This window comes from Camelina sativa, chromosome 12 (assembly GCF_000633955.1).
Source record: "Camelina sativa cultivar DH55 chromosome 12, Cs, whole genome shotgun sequence".
Classification (NCBI taxonomy): domain Eukaryota; kingdom Viridiplantae; phylum Streptophyta; class Magnoliopsida; order Brassicales; family Brassicaceae; genus Camelina; species Camelina sativa.
In genome coordinates this window covers 6,143,245-6,167,757 of record NC_025696.1, presented here as the reverse complement: position 1 = coordinate 6,167,757, position 24,513 = coordinate 6,143,245, and the positions used below count along the sequence as shown (strand labels likewise).

General features: G+C 31.1%; 2 protein-coding genes across 3 annotated transcripts; one reads left to right on the top strand and one right to left on the bottom strand.

Annotated features, from left to right (window-relative positions):
- Nucleotides 50-1,976, bottom strand: LOC104730429 (auxin-responsive protein IAA27). Its single transcript, XM_010449590.2, has 5 exons — nucleotides 1,393-1,976; nucleotides 1,019-1,275; nucleotides 776-917; nucleotides 550-611; nucleotides 50-314 (listed from the first exon to the last, which is right to left on the bottom strand). Exons 1-5 carry the CDS (start codon nucleotides 1,830-1,832, stop codon nucleotides 277-279), a joined length of 939 nt encoding a protein of 312 aa, XP_010447892.1. The 5' UTR covers nucleotides 1,833-1,976; the 3' UTR covers nucleotides 50-276.
- LOC104730428 (transcription factor bHLH68) lies at nucleotides 18,751-23,532 on the top strand. 2 transcript variants are annotated; one of them, XM_010449589.2, is made up of 8 exons: nucleotides 18,751-19,247; nucleotides 19,496-19,880; nucleotides 20,197-20,277; nucleotides 20,814-20,879; nucleotides 21,024-21,089; nucleotides 21,543-21,602; nucleotides 21,734-21,778; nucleotides 22,987-23,532. In XM_010449589.2, the coding sequence occupies exons 1-8, from the start codon at nucleotides 18,922-18,924 to the stop codon at nucleotides 23,167-23,169; spliced, it is 1,212 nt and encodes a 403-aa protein (XP_010447891.1). In that variant the 5' UTR covers nucleotides 18,751-18,921; the 3' UTR covers nucleotides 23,170-23,532. The 2 variants fall into 2 exon arrangements, with proteins under 2 accessions (XP_010447891.1, XP_010447890.1); XM_010449588.2 differs by having other exon boundaries at nucleotides 18,752-19,247; nucleotides 22,972-23,532.

Genomic DNA, 24,513 nt, shown 5'->3' with positions numbered 1-24,513 from the left:
AAAAAAATCAAGCCGGTTTACACACTACCAACCTTTTTATACATATGAATTATGAAGTCTTCCTTGGCAAACACACATATACAAACCCATATGATCCATTAGATTGATTAGAGATAGAAGAGGAAGATGCCTTATTAAGAGCTTAGTAGAGGCTGTTTCAAGAAAGATCACTCCTAGCACACAAAACACAAAAAATACTTCAAAACAAAATGGCTATTACATTTCTTAGAAAACATATATTTTTTTCAAACATATTATCACATAAAAGGGCATTTCCTAGTACCGGCTTCTGCACTTCTCCATCACCCTTGGAGCTGCATAAAAAGAAAAAAGAAAAAATTTCTGTTAGAAACATGGTGTACGTGATAGTTTCTTCATATCGTGCAGTAGTAAGTTCCTAGTGTTTACGAGCTTTGCAAATGACCATATAGAATCCAGCAAGAATTATGAAAGTTTAGAAGGCGGTCTTAGTTCAAAATGGACCACATGCGTGGGTGTAGAACAGATTGATCTGCGTAAAACTAGAGGGTTTGGAGAAGAAATACTAACCTAAGCCGATAGCCTCAGAGCTCTTCATGATTCTCAGCTTCTTGCAGGAGCATATAAACATTCTGCACAGAAAAATGACAGTAAGAGAGCTTTACTGAACTATATTCTTCTGTTAAGCTAGAACTGTGCTAAGATCATTAGATTGATATAATACTAGATGTTAATATACAACAATCAGTTGAGATTGATCTCAGAGGTTTCTTAAAAATAGGAATCAAAGACTTACTCCCAAGGGACATCACCGACCAGCATCCAGTCACTGTCTTTATCTTCATAGGTAACAACATACTCAGAACCACGCAAGAGATCAGTCAAGCGACTCTCGTTTAACCCATCTCTGCCACACCCTCCATGAGACCCAAACTGACCTGTAAAAAAAAACCAAAAAAAACACCCAAAAGAAAACAGTTACACACTAACTCAAGTCAGAGTATTTATCTCAAAGAAGGAGAGGACTAGATTACGTTACCTATGGTGAAGCAGCTAAACATCTTCTCAAGAGCAGAAGAGAGCTCAAGGTAGCTCTTGTAAGTCTTGAGATCGATTTTTCTCAAGTAAGGAGCACCTTCCATACTCACTTTGACATACAAGCAAGGTTGTTGTTCTGGTCCAGACTTAGCCTCTGCCTCTTCTGTCTCTGAGTTATTACCTGGTTTCTGAGACTGTGAAGAAGCCATTGAGTTCTTCCTGAATGATCTAATTGGTGGCCAACCCACCACTTGTGCTCTGCTCAATCAGAAAAACAAAAACCATCAAGAATCTTTCTTCATAAAAGCTTTTTCTTGTTTTTAAATATCTGAGAAAGATCTTAAACAGAGCAAATAAATAAATAAATAAGCTTACTTTGAAGCTGGAGCTGTTGCAGAGCTCTTCTTCTCCTTAACCGGAACAGCCGGTTTGGAGAAAGTAGTCGACTTACCATCTTTCACGACGGAGCTACCAGGACCAGAACCGGAGCCAGCATCACCAGTAGCAGTAGTGGATCCAGGAGAGAAGACCCATTTGTTAGACTCGTTAATGGCATCAGAGAACACCCTTTTGGCACCTGACACAGGACAGCTACTCTTGTTGAGAGACAAGAATCTAGTGTCAACTCGCTCCGGTGACTCAGAACCGGGTAAACCAAGTCTCAGCTCGGTTGCCTTGAAATTCAGACCGTCGTTGTTATTGTCTCTGGTTTTGGTTTTGTCAGACATTGTTGTTGTGGTTGTTGTTTCCATGATAGGAAACTCTGACAAACCTATGTAATCATGCTCTGCTGCTGCTACTACAGATTCAGACATAAGTTTTTTTTTTTTTTCTGTTCTTTCAAATAAGTATGTTGAGAAGAAACTTTTGAAGCATTTAGTTTACACAACTAACACTCTCTTGAGAGAAATGGGAAACAAAAAATTCTCAAGTTGAGATCAAATTGTAAGGTTTATCTGGGGGAGNTCTGGGGGAGAAATAATTAAAAAAAAAAAAAAAAAAAAAGGTGATGAGATTGAGAGCTTTATTTTTTTTTTACTTTATGCGTCTTTTTTGTTTTTAAAATTTGGCAGTAATCGTATTTTCCAAAAAGTGGACAAAAGTATACATAATTTTTTTATCTTTTTATATAATCTGTATAATTAGAAGTGTATTTGTTTCCTCTTTGGGGAAGGGTTTAAACACTAATCGTTGCAGTTAAGATTTAAAAATGTTTGTTTCCACCAAATAAATAGATTAGAAAATGTTTGTTTAAAGAACATGTTTTTATTTTATTTTTTGGTAAATTGTTTTATACTAATGTATGAATGATGATGATGAATCGTGTGTGTAGACAGACATCTATTCCCCGACAGGTCACAGAAAGCGTCCGTAAATCTTTCCTATTTTGCCCTTCTCTCTCTGTCTCTCTTTCTTACAGTTTTACTTTTGTAAAAAAAAAAAACAACAATATGATATATATTTCATGAAAGTGCATGTTATGCTATTATATAATAGTATAATACACATGATTTAGTAGCAACTAAAAACACACTTTTGTATTCAGTTCCTTCTTAGCTTGATATTGAAATGAGTTATTGATAAGTTTAGGAATTACAGTTGTAAATGTTTTAGATTCGTTTCACGAGCTGACTCATGATGATTTTGTTCGTGAAACAATCTTTACTCATTACTCATGAATCATGATGATTTGTTCTTAGTTGAAATGAAGTTGACTGATACTTGTAGGTATTTCACCCTTGAGAAAAAAGTTAAAAACAATACTTATGATTTGACAAAAGAGAAAACAATACTTATGATTTTTCTAATGCCGCCGAACCATTGAATCATGTTCATGATGATTGCATAGCATAATCTATAAGAAAATCAAACGATAAAACTTGCCAAGATAATGTTTAAACGCTAATATAATTATAGCTTACGAATAGAGAAATTATTAAGTGGCCAATAATTGCGATGGAGGTGTGGATTATTATTAGACTTGGGGATGAGAATTGAGAAACAGAAAAGAGAATCTCGAAAAAAAGTTTTGGACCCATGGGGTTCTCATTGTTGAGCCCACCAGAAGCATGAAAAGGGGAAAGAAACAGTAGGGAGGGGTAGGTCTTTGCCACTTAGCCGCAGTAGCAATATTGAGCAGTGTTCCCAAAAAGAATTGTGGTCTCCACACTCCACTTTTCATTTTTTTTATCAGACTATATGTTTCTTCCACAATCAAGCATATATATATATATGCTTAAATTACAATTTGACGACTTATTTTATAACTTTTTCAGAGTTGGATCAAACTCTTCAATGATCATATCAGATTTAACTTTGCTAGTATATATAGATGCTTCCCTATCTCCAAATATATCTTTGAAAGTGGATGACTACACATTAATGTCTGTCTTCTTTTTTTAACCCTGTATTCAAACCAAAAAAAAAAAGATCACATAGGTTTAATTTGAGGATAATTAATATGAGAAGAATATATCAAATATTTTCATTTCAACCAATGAATACGATCTGAGTAAGTCATTTGTAACAACGACATGTATATAACAAGAAGACTGGACATACAAAAAAAGACGTGTAAGTTGCAGTATTACGCCATGCATAGTAATTTGGTAAAGCCTCTAAGGTGGGATTCATCTTTCGATCTTATCTAAAGCTTTTTGGATTTGTGTTTTAGTGTAAGCTCGAGTGTCTTAATCGTAAGGTGCCTTTCTTTAACTTTTCCTTTGTCTCTCTCTTTTTTTGGGCAAGGTTTTTGTCGTTTTCTTGACATCTCATCGTATATTGCACCTTAACTCACCATCTAATCGTGCCATTAGTTACCCTCAAAGCTACAAAGGTAACTTAATGATAAGAGTACTTCGTGCCATTTAGTGCCTTGTACAGAGTTTTTAGACTTCTTCAGGAGGTATGTCGTTAATTTTTTTCTTTCCACTTTTTTGGATTCAAGACTTCAAGTGCGGATTGTTTAATTCGTACCACTATAATTAGGAAGTTGTTGATTTCTTTGTAAACTCTGTACCTTGAATGGGTTAGCCAATCCAGTTATTTAATTAAATGTGTGTGAATAACAAATCAGTTTAAAAAGTTTTTTTTTGTTCATCTATTAAATTCATATTATAAACTTTATGAGATCACCAAAAAGATGTCCAATTTTAGTGGCTTCACTTGTTATATAGTTTCACTAAATTCATATTATAATTTTTTTAAGTTACACATAAAAACGTTCTTCAGCTTTAGCTTTTAAATTGTCCTATATATATTTTTCTACTTTATTTATCAGACATGAAAATAATGACTACTTGAAAACTATGTATTTAGTTGAGGGTCGAATGGAATTACACTAAACCTAAAAATGTTAAATCAGTGGACGACCGTACTAATAACAGCGTTAGTGAAAGATCGGTTTGTGTCGTAATCGAAATAAAAGAAAGAACAAAGAGACAGTGTGAATCTTTAGACAAAGCAGCCACTTACCCTCCTTTGATTTAACGTCTGTACAAGAACCTCATGCTCCATTATCCTTCATAACCTACTAGATCGAATCAATCCAACGACTATAAATGATTAGATCGATAGATTTTTTTCTGGTCGTTAAATTAAACCGCATAATGGTAAGTATCGGTTCTTGATATATGCATATTAAATCGTCGGTGGTTAAGTAGTGTGTATACTGATGCCACCATGTTATAAGCTAATTATCAGTATATATAGCCTATCTATATAGTAGAAAGTAAAAAAAAAAAATTATTTGATGACGAAGCTGTAATCGTTTACTACGACGATAAGAATATTATCCCTTCGAACATAAACGATGAACGATTACATGGCAAACACACACGTAAAAATCAATTAGGAAACATAGATTGCTTCATTTCATTTTCATCTCTTTGTCAACCGAAACGATATGTTCCTATTGAAGAAGTTATATTGGTTACATAAGATAGATTTTGCTTACCAAAACTCGTTTGATTCGGAACTTCGCAGACCGCAGTCTACAATGATCCGACTCTGAACTTTTTTTACTTCAGTGATTTCAAACATTGTAATCATGAGATTCATTTGATTTTCTTTAAGATACATATGGGCTACATTATAGAAAGTGCTTGATATTGGGATATTGACTTTGTCAATCGGACTCGACGTTTCTAAGTCATAAGCCTCAATGATATAGATTTACATATGTGCTCCTTGTATATATATAAATATATGCATATTGCGCTCCACTATCAAGATTTATGAGGAAAATAATGCTCTTTTTACATGATGATTATATATTCACATTATTCTATTTAACGACTTCATGTATAGTTAATGTAATTTTCAGTCAAAATTTATTCATACTAAATGCATAACGATTTTAATATTGAAAGAACGTTTGAACCGATATATGAATAATTAGGTATGTTGGACAATTAGTGACAAGTTTGTAATTATCTACTATATTGAAAATGTAGAAACTTATCTAAATATTTAAGAGGAAAAATGAGTTTAATTATAGTTCGACCTCAAATGGTCTCTAGATTCCTTTTATTGAGAGATGCAATGAAGAGTGTTGTGGGCATGATGCATGATACATCTCTTGTAAAACCATCTTTCAAAGTCAATCGGTTAATAGCGAATTTGTCAACTTTTGTGAGCTTTTAGTTTTCACCCAATACCAATATTATGTGTCGTGAAACGATTTCCTTACGGAGGGTATAATAATATGTATAAGGGATTGAGATGGATCCGTCGACAGAAATTACTTGTGTTTTTTGTCGATCCTTAATCCTTATAATGTCAAAACTTAACATTACATTTTTGGTCGAGGCCCATGCACTAGTCTTGTGCAATATATGTAAAAGAATGCCAAAATAAACTATGAGCTCCTTGGCCCAATGAATAAAATCGATCGACATTAATCATATTCTAAAATTTTAGGGCTTTGAAAAATAACGTAGACGTTGAATTATGAATCATATCTTTTATTTTTATAATTGATACTTAGCTAGTATGATCAATATGTTAATACACCAAAATGATAAAATTCATATCTGTAAAGTACGTACGTATGTATTTTGCAAGGAAACGAAGTCCAAATACGTACAAGTTTTCTATGTTTTAGCTAGTACATATATACACTGAATACTATACAAAAAGGTTTCATTTCACGTTCTGCAACTCGAAAAGAAACTTGTCAACTATAGCAATACTGTTGTCAATAAAAGAAGGGGTAACCACAAATGTTACTTTCTAGTTTCTACAATAACAATATAAAATAAATTATCTTACTCATAAAGCGATCAAGACGGGAACAATCATTCAAACATCTGAATTTTCTATTAGTATATTTCTTATTCCATAATTTATAGTGATAATTAATGTGAGAAATAGTAACTCTCTCTTTATAGAAAAAAAGTTGGACACTTATTTCTTTTGGTCGACGGCAACACTGGTTAAGGCCGGGTCCTTGAGGTGTAATCATGTAATTTAAAAACTAATAAGTTAGTTGTTTAAGTCAGCAATTAGTGTATTTCTTTTTTTTTATTAATACAAGTTGTCATTGATCCTCACAATGATTTAACTCCTTTATTTAGGCCTCCATGATTTAACTTCATATGCAATCATACTGACTTTATCCCAAATATAAAAGATATAATTTCCAAACGTGTCGGTAATTCTCTAATATAAATGAACATAGCTAGAAACACTCCCGTTTGTGTAAGGCTATATACAAGGATATAAATTTCATTATCCTCTGAATGTTAGTTATACAACGGAACAAATCAAATCGTTGCGTGTCTACCGCTTGAACCCATTATTAACCAATGTTGGAACCGATATGTCGATCAAATTACTTTATTTTTGATCGGTCCATAATCATTTTCATTCCATGACTCAAGATTTTTCTGAAAATTCCATATTTTCCTTTACCTTGGTGTTTTTACATTATTGTTTAAGTTTTCATGCCGACGAGTGAAAGAAAGAGTAAGAGAAATCGAAACACAAAAGCTTCATGCTGGTTGACCTATTTTAGAAATAGTATTTACTTGTAGAGGGAAAAACTTAAGAGTATAAATAGAGTGATCAATAAAGTGTGTGTTATTGAATTTGTGGTGGTTTATAATTAACATATATTTGTGTGTGGATATGAATTGATGTATTGGAATAGTCCTAATTGTATGATTATTTTGGTTGACGTTAGAGATCCCTTAACTACCTATATACTATGTCATATCTATGTATAAGACAGTTTGTCTTAACCACCATGACGAAATAGGTCAACCGGCATGTCTTCTCCATAATCATAAAATTTAAATACAAAAACTTATGTTAGGTGAAGAAAATCAATAAATTTTCCTGTTTTATGATATTTTACTTTTCTAAATATTTTTCAAAGAGCTTAAACCATTGTTATAAATATCAAAATAATTAATAGCACCAAATGACAAATATGTTGTTTGTACAATCGACTAATGATGTTAAATAGTAAATATAATTACTGAAGAAAGAAAAAGAGGGTGAAACTGTAATTGTCATTTGACATTAGAAATACATACATGTTGTTTGTGCAATCGACTTCATGACTTCGTTTGACACCTCGGAACTTACGATAGGGTGACGTCATACCAGAATACTGTTACGGTCATTTCCAAGTAAAAAACGACGTCGTAACCAAGTGGTTGAACACGTGGGCCCAATGCTGTCTTAAGAAAACATGGTACGGTCATTTTCACGTGCCAAAAGCTCCCACGTGTGAAAATATTTTTTTTGTTTTAAGTTTATTAGCAAGCCTATATGTACCATTGGCTCCACACACCGGCCTCTCCAAATATGTTCACCTCTTTATTTTGTAATTTAGTACTATTATTAATTTATTGAAAGCCTTTTACTATAATTATTAAAAAAGTATTTTTTATGTTTCAAATTTGGTAGAGTTAAAATGATATGATTTTTAGGATTTTTTTCACTTTTTTTTAACGTAATTGGTTCGATAAACAAATTAACCAATAAAATAATTTTTAAAGGAAAAAAACGGTAACAGTATCTAAATACTTAAAAAAATAAAAGTATTAGTACACAGATATGAGAATAACATTTATAATACATGTAGTTGTTACTTTTTGTAATTGATAATGCTGTATAGAATAAATACTAACCTAACCCTTGTTAAATTTTAATATAAGTAATTGATGATAAAAAAAAGTTATCATATCGATTTATAAAATATTCATTTCCGTACGTAAAACTCATACTTTGTCGAAACAAAAAAGTACGTAAAACTCATATAAAAGATACAGTAGCTTTCAAAAGTATACACAAAATTTGTGTACGAGAGGTAACAGTAAACCTAGTCAACAAGCGAACGATAATTGATTAATTGTATAGTGATTCTGCTTTGAACAAGTCGTCGTCACCCTTTTATCAAAAAACAAAGAAGAAAAGACAGAGTAAACCTTAATATATTCGAACGCATGTAAATGAATCTTAATAATATTAGCTCTACGAAAACATTGAACATAACTCAGTGTAAATTTCAAAACACCTAAAATTTGCCTTTTCCACTAAGATAGATGACTAATTTATTGAGTAATGATAAAAGTTAGTATCTATAGTTAACTTTGCTCACTTCTGGTGCTGCCACATCAGCCACTCCTTCAATTTAATAAACTCAATTTTTTGATACAACCCACTAAACTATTCCTATTCTTTTGTTTCATATTTCTTTAAAAACCTAGTTTCATATTTCTTTAAAAGCTCAATCCATTAATAATACATGTTTTATATGATGTAGAAATAAACCTTCTCCATGAAGCTCCACTCCGCCGTCCGCCGGTGTGCGACCTGAAGCGTCTCTCCCCTTCTTTATTCTTTCATCTCGGAACACCTAAAGGATATCTCTGAAATTAATTTTTTAGCTTAAGAAAAAACAGTAAGGTTCACCAATATAATTATCATCCTCTAAGAATACAAACGATTGGGGGGAAAAAAAGTCCACCACCATGGCAACAAAAACAGAACATACAAGATCAACATATTGAAGAAAATTCCCACAAACAATCTCAAAAACAGGTCTAAAAGTATTAGGACCACTAGGACATAGACATATGCAAAGAGGTCTTTAGCTTCAGGGACACCTAAATCATAAAAATTGTCGGCTTCGAAAAACAGGACTACTTAAAATTGAAAAGAAAAAAAAAATCTCAAACGAAAAAAAAAAGACAAACACTTATAGAGGATCAGGGAAACACAACTAAAATTCAATTGACATTAGTCGCCAGAAATTGACAAAACCATCACCAAATAGAAGAAAATGTAAGAGATACATACACCGTTAGTTGAAGGAAAAGATGCTGAAATTCGAGTTCCAGATTTTGTTCACATTAGACTTAAACTGAATGACTTACTAAACCGGCCACAAAAATATACACCCCAAAATATTTTTTTAAAAAGCATAATAGAAGCAAAAATTAAATTTTGCTACACACCATTCACATCCAATCGAAAACCACACTATGGGGCCAACCGAAACAAAACTTAAAACTTAGATCTCAAAAACAATGGATAAATTAAATAGGAAATGAAAGGAAGAAAACAATTTATAAAAAAAAACAGATTTGCACACCAATTAACACTTAATTGGAACGAAAACATCAGGGGAGAACCAATTACCCCCTACAGATGCGAAGCAAAGAGAAAAACACCCAAATACACCCCAAAAAAAAATTGTGCATCGATGAAAGGGATGAATGAAGAAGGATTACAAGCATCAAAGAAATAGTTTCAAAACTCTTACTGTCCTGTAGATAGAAAAAATGAAAAAAACCCAATGGCTTACAGAAAATAAAGACCCAATAGGCCAACACAATTTTAAGGCTTACAGAAAATAAGACCAAACGGCAGAAACACAAAAAGAAATAAAAAACAATGAAAACAGAATTGTAATTAACTGAGATTTGTAAACATTTTTAATCAAAACCACTAACCTATCACTACAAACACAAAATTATTGACAAAAAACTACTCGCACAGGTTACTAATTAAATAATAAAATAATTAAAAGATTACCTACAACCACATATAATAATACCAAATAACAATCCAACGACAAAATGAAAAATAATTTTAATTAAGCACAAGTAACGAGTAAAGTGAGACAACAACTATTACTATACAAATTTAACTTCTAATTCTATATTTTTTTAAAACAAAAAAAGATCATGCTGATTTAAATTTATTAAGAATAAAAAAATTGACTACATTGTACTAGCTGAAAAAAACGTACAGAAAAAAAAAATTAACAAAAGAGCAAAAGAAAACATACAAACAACATAAGCAGACGGAAAGAGTAAAAATAACGCCCTTATCTAACTTCCGCGCGTAGCGCGGATCAAATGCTAGTATATATTATATACTAGCAACACTAATAATGTGAAGTTGAAGCTTATACGTTACACCAACTTGAAAGCTAAATTAAACTTTTGTTTCTCTATCCTAAAAGCAGATTGCATTTGAAAGCAATACAAATCAAACTTTTAGTCGCAATAAATCTAATTAATTAGACTCTTAATAGAAGTTTAATTTGACTTGGTTTTCTCATGATGATGACTCTGTCCCTAACTCTGTTTACATAAATCTTTGCGCATCTTTATCCAAATTGTAACAATTAATTTTTAGTTGAATTAGTCCATTCCAACTTATTCTTATTTGGATAAAAATAGGTATACGTATCAGTTACAAAATTATACGTAATTATTTTGTCAATGATAGAAACATAATATGAAACTGTGAAACCTTTAACCTTGTATAAGAACTACCAGTATGTATAGCACACTCCGCTACTGCAATTTATCCTTGGAACCTTAGCATCCACTTGACTTCCTTCAAATGATCAAGAGAAGAACAAACTTACAATTAAATATGCTTACAACCGCAACAATATGAGCTAAGTCATGTCTTGAAGTAATTTTGGAATACATAATGCTACCAAAGTGTACATCTTCAGGTGTGGCTACGAACTTGAAATGTGCTCTAACGGTGATTGGACTGATTTTAACTTCATCTATTCCAAATATCTTCAAATATTTTTTTCTTTGACAAACCGTATATATTCCTCAGATTTTTTACAGGTTCAAAGTCACAAAGTCACATTTGAATTCAGTACACTCATATATAATATATCAATCATATTCCTGATTGTAAACAATATGTTATCAACATTAAAAAAAAAAACATAAATAAAGTAATGTATAAACGATGTAATTTTCTGTTATGTTGGTTTTTGTATATACAAATCCATAGTTCCACATTATCGGAAAAGTCAATCTAGAATGACTTGATCGGACTTAATCCATCATCGATAAGTCATGCCACTATGGGAACTAAAAGTCTATAGGGCACAACTCATGACCTTTTTTAGTTTCAATAATCAGTGGAAACTACTCTTTTTGATACGAAATAGCCAAATAGGAAAGGAATGAACAATTCAACTTACAAATCGAGTTTGATTGCTTTTTTTTTTTCTTTTTTCTTTCTTGAAATCAAGTTTGTTTAGTGAAGTAGGAAAGCTAGTGGACAAGTTTGATTCGATGTAATAATATTCAAGAAGAGCATTTTATTCCTAACAATTGGTTATTACGTACATGAATTTTAAGGTTGACTCTGACTCGCTTTGTCTTCTCCCTTTTGTACTTTCTCATCAAATTCATTCTCACGTGTGACCCACCCAGTGTCACGTGTGAATCTTAATTCTTTCTCGAATTTTAAATCCAGAATTTTTTAAATTAGCAAATTATTTATCAACACTAATTTCTTACTAAGAGTCTGCAATTTTACTAGGTATTGCGTGCAACGTTTCCATTGCATGTCTCCTTTCTCAATAAGAACTTGATATGCAGCTCTTTGAACCTTACCTGATGATATACTTATGGTGAGCTCATTTTCTGAATTATTTGAAAATAATACATCAAAATGATTGTGTGGATGAACATATATCAAAAGCTATGAAAATCATGCAGTTATCTTTGATTTTATAACATATCTAATATTTTTTATCAGTAATATATTTTCATGTAGAGTTAAAATTTTGGTAATAACAATTCCTGGTCAAAAGCGTGAGCACAAATTATTAGATTAAAATTAATATTATTAATTTCTAAGTAATTAATTTAAAGTTTCTATATTTACAATGTTTTTAGACTGAGAGAGAGAGAGAGAAACAGGCTTTTGGCACGTGCAGGCCATGTGGGCCACCGACCCAAATCAGAATTTCATACAGTTTTGTCTTGTAGTCATCAAATAATTGGGCTTTCTAACATGGCCTGTTCCAAATATCATTCCGATCCACGGGTTTTACTAGTCACGTGTTTCATCACGTGATCAAAAACTTGTGCTTTTTCGTTTTCCTTTTTGACATCGCATACCAAAAACTTGTTAAACTTTGGATCATCATGAGTTTATAACTTTTCTAAGAATCAGGGTTATACTGGTTTGGTTATCAATGTTAAACATATATATATATATATATGGTAATGGTTCATGTAATAAAGTAAGTATGTTTATACTCGTATTCTTTTAAGGATGATATGGAGGTCTTATAGTGAAGACTAGACTATATATGACTGTATGAAGAAGTCGTAGTTTGCATGAACGAAAACTAGACAAGAATGGTCTTTGCAACAAACTATTGAGAAATAGTGAAAATAACATCTACACCCATAGATTGGTCTGTTTTTTCAACGCATTTGGAAGATGTGGGAAAGATCCAATATATGTTTTCATTTTCCTTTTTTTTTGTATTGCGTGCAATTCATATTGTAAAACATACAGTATATATATCATGATTTGGTGATTTGTTTTGCTGTGCAAAATTTTAGATACCCAATTTGTTCTATTTTATAAGAAAAGAAAACTATTTTCATTCATTCGAAAAAGGTTTATATGAAATTTTACTTACAACCTCAGAATTATTTTTTCATTTTTCCATAATAATAATAAATATATACGTTTATAATGTATCTTTTAAATAGATATTACGTAAATATATAATGCAATGAGTAACATAGAGATAGAGACCCAAGACTTTCTAATATAATGGTATTTTTAATTTAGTTTATTTTAAATCTGAAGTTATTTTTAACCATTATTGCAGATATGAGATATCTAATTTTTTTGGATCAAATAAATGCAACAATAGACTTATAATTTATAAAGATGTAACTGATTAGTAGTATTTGTTTAGCCGTGAATTACCATCCACAAAAGCAGTTTTCTTTGGCTCTTTGCTTTATAGGCGAGGAAAGTAATTAGAGTTCAATGAGTGGAGAAAAAACTGCAAAAGAAATCATTTAATATTTAATTAAATAAATCACATATTATAAGAAGACAAAACAACAAATAAAAAAACACAAAAGGCATGATTTTAGGGGTTTTGGGATCTGTAGTTTAATCACAATTATTCTGTAATTTTTAAGTTAATTAATAATTATTGAGAGTGATTGATCGATGATTTTATTTAATTATCATATTGCCACTGAGATATGGTCTACCAATAAATTCTTTTGTCAATTTCAATTATATGTATGGATAAGTCACACATATACTGTATTCGGACATAGATGCTTATTACCATGGGCTTATTACAATCATTAACCAAGTAAAAAATGGTAGTAATTAACGAGTAATGTTGTTTCGATTTGTCTTTTCAAATGAAGCATATTGATGTTAGGATTAAGATCACAAATTTAATCTAAAACAAACGAGAAAATGAAAATACATATGATTGCTTTGTAAACACATTATATTATGACAGAGCGTATATAATTGCTTTATAAACACATTTGATATTGATTTATTTTTTAATATCACTTGATTATTTCTTTTAGATACAAATTACGAATAAATCTTTGATTAGGTTTTTTTTTTTTTTTGACTAAGACTAAAAATTTAACGTCTGTGTGGAATCCAAATGATCGAACAGCCTTTGATGAGCAATTAAAAAACAGCATTTGCACAGTTTCAATATATGTATGGTAGACGGCATATTAAAATTCACATATCCGTAAACAAATTCACGAACGATTACGGCAGCTTATACTTCAATGGGGATTACAAGTCGTGCCAATACGACAATTGTGTCGGCCTCGTTCCTTTTAAAAATGTTTATCTCTTCTTTTAAATTATTGTTTCTGCTAAGAAAAGTTTGTTTTCTCGACCTTTATACAAAATTTAAAGTCGATACTACAATTTATTGAAATAAATAACACAAAGTTGTGTAGATGTATCAATATATATATATATATATATATTATATATAGGTGTCCCTAAATTAAAAAAATGAATGCTATAGTATTATTTTATCACCTAAAGATAACTAATTAATTATGAACCAATAGCAATTTATATAATTTTATATTATTCTCAGAATTAATTCTTGAAGTTTACAAAATAGTAACATTAATTAATTAATTAAATTTATATTGAAAAATAATCTTTTGAAATAAGAAAAACTCTTACAAAATTATTTTTAGGAAATACAAACATATATAATAAAACCTTTAACTCTATATAATTTATTAAGATTGCATTACTTTTGTTTTGCGTACGTACATTTTGTAATTATCTGTAGACGGATTTTATCTTCTACTCAGAAAGTATAGTATTGCTTACTTTACAAAACAAATGGAAGCTAATTTTGAAAATTCTTGTGGATTGTGATCGTTCAATTATATACATAAACTACAAAGACATACGGGTACATATCCCACAAAACGTCTCAAAAATCTCTTACGTAAGTAAAAGAGTTTATAACATATATATTAATATATATGTGTATGTTTGACTGTATATATAGTTTTGTTTTAGTTACTTTTTCATATATTCATTCACTTTTGTGGTACATAAGTACTATATCACTTTGCCCAAAAAAAAGGTATCACAACCATAGCTACGAGTTATAAATTATAATCCAATCAACCCACGTTACTATCAAATTTAACCGTATTAGATTCTGTTATTTACCTCCAATTTTAGTCTTCTTAAATAAATGACTATACATAAATAATCAAATATATATTTTTTTTCGTTTTCTTTTATCAACAATATATAATATACGAATTTGAACATATATAGTAATAAATAATTAGAGCTCAAATTTAAAGAGTATGGAAATAATTTTGAATACAAAATAAAATAGGGGAGATGGAGGAAGACAAGAAAGAGGAATTTGTTGCTAGGTGTTTGTTTGCAAGCATTAAATAATAAAAGAAGAAGAACTAAGAAAACATTAAATAAGGAAGAGAATAAATATGGGAAGAAACGACATATCCTCTCCGACAAAGATTTTGGAAGCGTGTTAAAAAGAAAACCCTATTTGAATCGGAAGGACCAATTTGACTGTGGACCAAATTAATAAGGTTCGCAATAGATTGTTTCACTTGTTTAACCTTCGAATTATTTTTAAAAATAGTTTCAAAGGTTAATATGTATGTATTCCGTCTATGAGTGATATATGTGTTGGGTTATTAATCAATATCCGAGTTCGATTCCTTTTATTTCTTGTGTGTTGTGTATTAGGGTGTCATTTAGTCGGCCATCAAGTATGTTCTCAATTTCAAATAGTAAAAAGTATTAAATCACATTTGAAATAATAGTGCAACAAAATGGAGCTAATCTAGCTACCAAAAAAATCGTAAGAAAATAACGCATGTTGTAAAACTTTTAGTATCCAAATCCGTTTCCTTGTTGTAAAACTTGGATTTGGGTCAATGCCAAGATTAGAGACTTAGTGTATCCAAATCCTACCCCTTTTTTTTTAATAACCTTATCCAAATCCTACATTAGTTTTGAGTAAGTATTAACTATAGTTAATGTTAGAATACGAATGTACTCATTACCTCCATGTGAATTCTAAGATTAAAATTAGCTATGAGTCGACTTTATCCAAATTATGTACTTATCTTTTCGTTTACCCAATCTCCTGTTAGTGTAATATTTGTAAATTATTTATACTAGATAGATAATTTAAGAGTGAAAAAGTGTCCATTAGCCATGGTACATGATCCTATATATAAGTATGTATCAAACTGGAAATGAGGATTTTATCTGCTAGATTATTCATATAGAGTAGGCAAAATAAACGCTATGAGTTCTTTATACGCATCAATTTATGTAGCTGTAAACTACACATATTATATTTTTTAAAAACCGTATCAGAAGACGAGACGACGTATATAAGTAAGCATATTTGTATTGTTTTTTTCTGGCTATGCAAGGATTTCTTGGAAATTGAAATCACTGGGAGACAGAATATTAGGGATCTCCAAACCCTAGGACATTGATTCATTCGAGATGTTGGTCTTCTTCCTTGTAGGCATTAAAAAACAAAAATTAGTTAGGATTATCATTAATTAGATTTCTATTTTTATAACACGTTCATGCTCTTAGAAGTTAAAACGCAAGTTCTACTTTGTATGCGTCATATGACACAATGCCCTCGTCATCTTGTGTGTGGCTGTGTGAGTGGCAAAAAAGAAATTTTTGTCAATTTTTATAACATTCAATAATTCTTATAAAAAAACTCCTCCGATTAAACTGGTGGTGCATATATATATAGCCACACTTAAAAATTCAGCTTTTGTTTGCCCCACTCTAAATAGGTGAAATAAAGAACGAATAATTGTCTATAATATACACACAATTACAATCGCAACTATATATGCACATATTTAATTACGCGCAATATACTTTTTCTGAAGTTAACGCACAATCCCAAAAATACTACTATATAATGTTTTAGTACATTGATTTATAAGGAAAAAAAAAAAGATATATATTTAACATATATAGTGGGTTAAATAAAAATTACTTCTTGCGATTGAATTTAGTGGAAAATGAAAAGTTCAAATTTTTGCTGATTTGAAATATTTTTGTTATTTATTATTAAAAACAAAAAAATGAGTAAAGGTAATTATAGTCTTTTAAAATTATTATATGTAGCTTTTGTAAACCATACATGTTTCTTTACGTTTTTAAAAATAATTAAGTATGCTTTTAAAAAAATGAAACTGACAATATTTTTTTGAGAATACGTTTTCAAAATGCAATTAATATATTAATATTACAAATCCACAGTGACTTTATTCCACGATGAGATGATATCAAGACATAGATGTTCTTATACCTTTCAACCACAAAAAAAATAGTAACACTTTAAAGAAAAATGTTGAGAGCAATTTGATCATCCGATGTTAAAAAGACGCTTACCGACTTTATGACTCGTTTTTACGAATTAGACTAGTTAAATACAGAGTTCGTTAGATGTATTTCCATTGTTACAATTACAGAAAACCCTACGCAACACAATTCAGTACTTTTTAATTAGTCAGCAAAAACAGAATCTTTCGTTGAAATAAAATAGAAGAATCTTTCTTGTCTTTAATTTTCTTACATTTATACGACTCTGCGAAACCAGTATATTTGAGATTTATTAAATGTAGACATGTAGTTGATTAATATAAGTGCATTATACAATTTTGATTCTATTTCCATTTTTATTTTATTTTAGTTGTTAATGAAATAATTTATATTTCCTCAGTGTTTTTTAAAAGTTCAGTTCTATACGCTAAATTATTTGTGTCGTCTCTGTCATTTATACAAAAACAAAACAAAAATCAATTAGCAATGTGGTTTTATAAGTAGATGGCATATAATACGACAATGCGCGCGGTGGTTCTTTTATTAAAAGTTTGTAATAGTTTACGTATCAGGAAAAACATGTTAGCTCGGCTAGTACCCTATACTACTATACAAACTAAAACCTTGGTATTGGCCCAGAATATAATCATTGCCGCCATTTATAACTAATTACTTAGGCTTTGAATAATTATAAGGTATGGTGTAAACTGTACAATGCATATTAATATTTTGGTATGCAAAACATTGAACTATGGTGTGGAGCAGATTAGTATGGAGTTTATATTAGTATGGAGCTTTGAGGAGTAGAATGAAAAATACAGACCAATAGTGAATTTATAATGGTATGGAGTTGTACGCTCAAATGTATACTAGTATGTAAATTTTTAGTATGCAACAATGCATACTGGTATGCGATGGTCAATGGTAAATTTAATGCAGACTAATCCAATTTTAGTTTGTTCTGGAGCATACTGTACAACCATTTAAAGCCTTAACAGTAACTGTTAGAACAAAGAAGCAATCTTAGTAGTTGAAAAGAAAGAAAAAAATCAGTAAGTTTCAAACATGAAAACATATGGATAAGAAAAGGAAAAAAACATATGGATGAAAAGGATATATAGTTAAATTGTACATTCGATGAAAACTGAAAAAGGCGGATGCATAGATCATAGATGCAAGACACTTGTGAATTGTGTGATATACCCAAAACTTTATTAAATTATTTATATATATTCGAAAATTTTATACACCGTATATAAAATATTCGAATAATTATTTTCCTTTGATATTAAAATAATTTTCTGCTTGTTTTTTTCAACCCATGTATTAATTTAAATAATAAAAGTAGCTACCACCTTTCTCTGCCCCACTTTAAGATAAAGCTAAAGCATGGAAAAAAGCATGGGGAAAAAGTAAATATATGATATATAAAATAAAATAAATTTAAAGAAAGGAAATTAAAGGAACGAAAAAAAGAGAGAGGAAAAAGACAAAATTAAATAACAAAAAAAAAAATTCCAAAAAAATTAACATCACATGTTATCAAATGAGATCAAAAATTTAAGTTAGTTTTTTGAGTCTTCTTTCTCTTTCTCTTCTCCGAGAAAACTAAAACTACTTAAGTTAAAGAATCAAACACTTCTCCAAGTTTTTCCAAAGCCTCTCTGATTAGTAAACAGAAAGAGATCTAGGAGAGAGAGAGAGAGAGAGAGAGAGAGGAGAGATAAGGTGATGAATAGAGGTGTGTTAGAGAGTTCGCCGGTTCAACAGCTGATGGCGGCCGGAAACCCTAATTGGTGGAACGTAAGCGGCGGCATGAGGCCACCACCACCGTTGATAGGTCATCAGCAGGCGCCGTTGCCGCCACATATGAATCCTAACAACAATTATCTGCGACCACGGATGATGCCGACTCTTTTGCCGCACTTCTTGCCCTCTCCGGCGACTTCTTCTTCCTCATCTTCTTCAACGTCTTTGCCTAATAACCCTAACATCTCTTCTTGGCTTGAAAGCAATGATCTCCCTCCAGAGTCTTGGAGCCTTAGCCAACTGCTTTTGTAACTCTCCTTCTCTCTTTCTCTCTCCCCCTCTATAAATATTCCAAAATGAAAAATATTCTCTAGGCACATGACATGATCTTGTGTTACTCGAGTTCTAGTTCACTTCATGGTCTTATTTCTCGTGTGTTGCTACCTAATCTTGATTACTCTTTTGTTATGACATATATACGTATATATATATATGTGTGTGTGTATATTTTTAAGTATCAATCTAATATTTATGGATATTTTCTTGTAAACTTTAGGGGTGGATTGATGATGGGAGAGGAAGAGAGATTGGAGATGATGAACCATCATAATCATCATGATGAACAACAACACCATAGTTTTCAAGGAAAGATGAGACTGGAGAATTGGGAAGAACAAGTGTTAAGCCACCAACAAGCTTCCATGGAGGCGGTTGACATCAAACAAGAGAGTAACATTAACAACAACAATGGTTATGTCATATCTTCGCCGAACTCACCTCCTAACAAATCTTGTGTTACAACAACCACAACAAGCCTCAATAGTAACGATGATAACAACAACAACAACAACAATAATAATAATATGTTGGATTTCTCTAGCAATCACAATGGTCTTCACTTGTCCGAAGGGAGACACATTCCTCCGGATCGAGCCTCTGAGGTAACACTTCTTCCACATATCTTAGATATTTTCATGAACTACAGAAAAAAAAAAAAAAACTATTAATATATAATGCTATATAGTGAGAGAAAATTCGGAAATAAGATCTAATTTATATACAAATTAGTAAACACATCATATACTATGAAAAAGTGAAATCTAGAAACGTCATTTAAAAAGAACAAGACAAACCAAGTCTTATTTTAAGGTTTGGATCTAAATTCAATACGCAAACAGAATAAGTTTTGCTATGAATTTTTTTGATTAATGACTAATTGATCTTTGTTTTTGTTTGTTATCTATATTTGTGATGAAGTGTAACAGCGTAGACATTGGTGGGTCTACTAATAAGAAGCCAAGGCTTCAACCTTCTCCTTCGTCACAATCAACCCTCAAGGTAACTAATTGATTATATCAATGAAACTTTAGTTAGCTTACATAACGTTTTCTCTGTATATAAATTATCTCCCTGACATCATAATAACAAAACAAAAACACAAACACAAAGGAGAACAGAAGAAGCAAACAAAACAGAATGGGCACAGAATAAGCTGTGTGGTTTTTGTGTTTTGTAACTCTTTTGTTCTCTCTTGTTTTGTCTTCTTCTTCCTTCTTCATTATTCCTTTTCTCTCTTTCTTTCATAAAATTCAAACTGAAATCAGTCTCAACATTCTCCTTAGATATTATATATTAAATCTATAGAATATAGACATACTGAAACGTAGAAATGAAGTGACTCGTATTACTTTGGATTCGATGATATAATGTTAATTATTGAAAGTACAATATTATTAAATACTTCTACTTACTAAGTAAGCACGTTTTCCTCTATGCATGGTAATTAGTAAAAAAATATAACCACACATGCACATCTACTGTATATAGAAAGCTTTTACTTTATGGTATTAATTAATCTATGGTGATAATTAAAGGTGAGAAAGGAGAAATTAGGAGGCCGAATCGCAGCGCTTCATCAGCTAGTATCTCCATTTGGAAAGGTAAAGATAAATTTAATTAACAAAGTATACATTTATTAAGGCCGTCTTATATTCCCTTATCAAATCAACTTTTTAACATCAATATTGGAGATATTTTTTGTTAATCTAAATCATTTTTCTTCCCTTTTTACCCATCTTTTGCAGACTGACACAGCCTCAGTCCTGTCGGAAGCTATTGGATACATTAGATTCCTTCAGAGTCAAATTGAGGTGTGACTCGTCTTTTCCTAACTCTCAATATTCTCACTTTGCTTTCAGTAAAAGAATAATTAAAAATGCTAAAATGATTAACGTCTAGGAAATTACAATGTGTCAGAGAAATCCAAGTGATTAATTTACTAATTTACCTTTCTATCTCAAAACCATTTGCTTTTATATCACAAAGTTTTGGTAAACAGGTCTCCGACTGTAAATTTCCTGATTGGTGAAAATCAATCTCCACGTAATATCAATAGATTAGCATATACTATTAGTTACAGTTACAGTGTATGAACACCATTATACTACTCATTGATCGACGAAAATTATAATGATGGTGAAAGCAAAATTATATTATAAAGAGATAAGAAAGTTAGTATAAAGTTTTGTTCTCTCCATGTTAAGTAATATTTGATTGATGTGATTATATATAAAGTATTTATGTTGTTTTTGCAACTGTCGCAGGCTCTGAGTCATCCTTACTTTGGTACGACTGCCTCCGGAAATATGAGGCACCAACAACATGTAAGCACCAAATTTCATTTACATACTGATATATACACACAGATCATCACGCTATATATAGTGTATACACTATACTAAATTTTCTCATTTACTATACTAATTCTCTTTTAAACTATGGTTTTTATGAATAGTTGCAAGGAGATAGGAGTTGCATATTTCCTGAGGACCCTGGTCAGGTACGTCGTCAATTTATTTTGGGTCAACATAATTATTAGGCCTGGGCATTCGGTTAACCATTCGGTTTCGGTTCGGTTGTATTCGGTTTCGGTTATTTTGGATATAGTAATATAGTAACCATTTGGATATTTATGAAATTTCGGTTTAGTTCGGTTCGGTTTCTTTCGGTTCGGTTTCGGTTTGGTTATTTAAATAAATAACCATAACTAACATAAATTATATTAACATTAACCAAATAAACCAAATATAACCAAAACTAACCGAATATAACCAAAATTAACCAAATATACAATAACAAAAATACAAAAAAGGGAAAAATATTGATTCAATTTTACAAAATAGTATTTAACTTTGTAAATTCAAAATAATAACATTTACATATATTGATTATTTAAAATATTTAATTGTTTTGAATCTAGAAATAATTTATATTTTAAGTTTATTTTATAGTTTTGCATAATATTAAGTATATAATATTTGATATCTTCTAGGTTTTCGGATATTTCGGTTAACCATTTAATTGTCGGTTCGGTTCGGTTCGGTTTCGGTTAGTTTGGATATAGATTTTTACTAACCATTCGGGTATTTGAAGAATTTCGGTTCGGTTCGGTTTAGTTTTTTTCGGTTCGGTTTCGGTCGGTTATTTGGTTATCGGTTATTTTGCCCAGCCCTAATAATTATAATCACTATACTTTTTATTGGATCAATTGAATCCAAAATCTAAAATGTGGACAGCTTTAGTTTCCAAATTTTTTTTCCCTTTTTTCCTTTTTCTACTGTTTTCTTTAAAGTAAAGTTGAATTATATTAAAAGATGCAGTGGCCAGCTTTTTTTCACCCTCCCTTACATTATTATAACCAACAAAGTTCGTTAAAACCAACAAAGTCACTAAATTTATTTAAATATTTAACTTTTCCTCCTTATTTGTTTAATTGTTTTCGTCATATAAGTGCATTTCAAATTCCTTTGGCGGTCTTTTATATATGCTTTTTCTCAGGAAAACTTCAATGAAATATTTTCTCTTTATTACTAATTAGCACTATCTCACTGTATTTTCTGTATAATATGATTAATAGTGTATACACGGAACCTTTTTATATGAGTCAGGGTGTTAAAATATGTGTTAACTCTGTTATAATCAATGCTACACATCTTAAGTGACTTCTTTTATATTTTTGTGACATGGTTTTAGCTGGTGAATGATCAGTGCATGAAGAGAATAGGAGCTTCGTCTTCGTCAACGGACAATCAAAATGCAAATGAAGAACCTAAGAAAGATCTGAGAAGTCGAGGTTTATGTCTTGTTCCAATCTCATGCACACTCCAAGTAGGCAGCGACAACGGTGCCGACTATTGGGCTCCAGCACTCGGCTCCGCCGGTTTCCATTGAGCCAATGAAATCATGCCACGTGGAATTCCAAAAATTTGATATAACATCACGAGCAGTCAGTCTACTGAGAAGACAACAAATTGAGTTTCCAAGGCTGATTGCTCATGATGCTATACAAGTCAAGTACTTCGTTTAAAAAATATGCTAGAGAATTTGCGTTTGGCGTTTCATCATTTGATATGTTAATCAGATGATATGACCAAGTGATCAATTTACGTTCTTCTTAGGATACTGTTTGTGTTTTTGTTTACCGGTTAATTGTAATATGTGGTTAAGTACTTATTCTAATTACTTCCACGTGGTTTGTATCGTTGTTTTGCTATTATACTCTACAACTATAATTAATATGTCTATTTTGTGGAATGTGGATATATACAACAAAACATTAAAAAGAAAAAAGAATGCACGAAAATATGGTGAAAATATCGATTTAAGTTACGAGGTTTCTTCATTCGCCATTTTCATGCGTAGATCTTAATTTATGTAAGATCGTAATTATAATAATTAACCTGAATAAAAGAAACCCACCATATAAAAATAAAATAAAAGAAGCAAAAACAGTTCAGAAATTGGGAATTATATTATTGTACGTCACTTCATAGGTGAACTGGAGGAGGATCTCAGTAACAAAGAAAATAAGAAACAAAATATTATCACTTTGATCATTTTATTCTTTAATTAAATGATGATTCACTTCTTGTCTTTGGCGTGAAGATCACCAAAGAACTTCTTAGGATCTTTTTCAAAAGCATCCCTCAAGATGTGCTGATCTCCACCAGATCCAGGTGCAACCATCGTTTTACCCACATCGGAAATGCTACCGGAACCACCGTTTCCGCCGCTCGTACCGAAACTCTTGGCTGCATCAGGTTTGGAGTTCTTCACGTCCATGGCTTGATTTTTTGGTTTGGAAACTAAAGCTTTGGACGTTGATTATGGAATTATGGTGTGAATCGTGAAGTAAACCGATAAGGGGTTGTATTATTTATATCACAATTCACAAGTGTAACATCGCAAACTAATGGTCAAACTGGCATGAAATGTAATTACCGATGTTATCTCTATTTTCATGTTAATTTGGTGTAGCATTTTCTCGTAAACGTGCAGTCGATTCAAAAACTGTTTTGACTTTGAACAACGAAGTTAACATTTAATTGAAAAGTTAAAAAAGAAAAGCCCATTACAACAAAGTTGGCCCATAGCGAAACCAAACAAAAAACCTTGGTCTCCAATCAATAACGCGCTTATCTTAAGATAACGTATTAACGTTGCAGCAGTTGCACTTTTCGACTGCAATTAGTGTGGTTCATGCCTTAACTTGACTTACATTTGAAACCAGTTTAT

Bases quoted from the DNA above. Each gene is read 5' to 3' on its own strand.
- LOC104730428 (XM_010449588.2), top strand. From the start codon at position 18,922: ATGAATAGAGGTGTGTTAGAGAGTTCGCCGGTTCAACAGCTGATGGCG. The intron at 19,881-20,196 runs GTAACACTTCTT...TTTGTGATGAAG, and splicing joins CTCCGGATCGAGCCTCTGAG to TGTAACAGCGTAGACATTGG. The intron at 21,603-21,733 runs GTAAGCACCAAA...TTTTATGAATAG, and splicing joins ATATGAGGCACCAACAACAT to TTGCAAGGAGATAGGAGTTG.
- LOC104730429 (XM_010449590.2), bottom strand. From the start codon at position 1,832: ATGTCTGAATCTGTAGTAGCAGCAGCAGAGCATGATTACATAGGTTTG. The intron at 918-1,018 runs GTAACGTAATCT...TTTTTTTTACAG, and splicing joins GTTTAGCTGCTTCACCATAG to GTCAGTTTGGGTCTCATGGA. The intron at 315-549 runs GTTAGTATTTCT...CTTTTTATGCAG, and splicing joins CTCTGAGGCTATCGGCTTAG to CTCCAAGGGTGATGGAGAAG.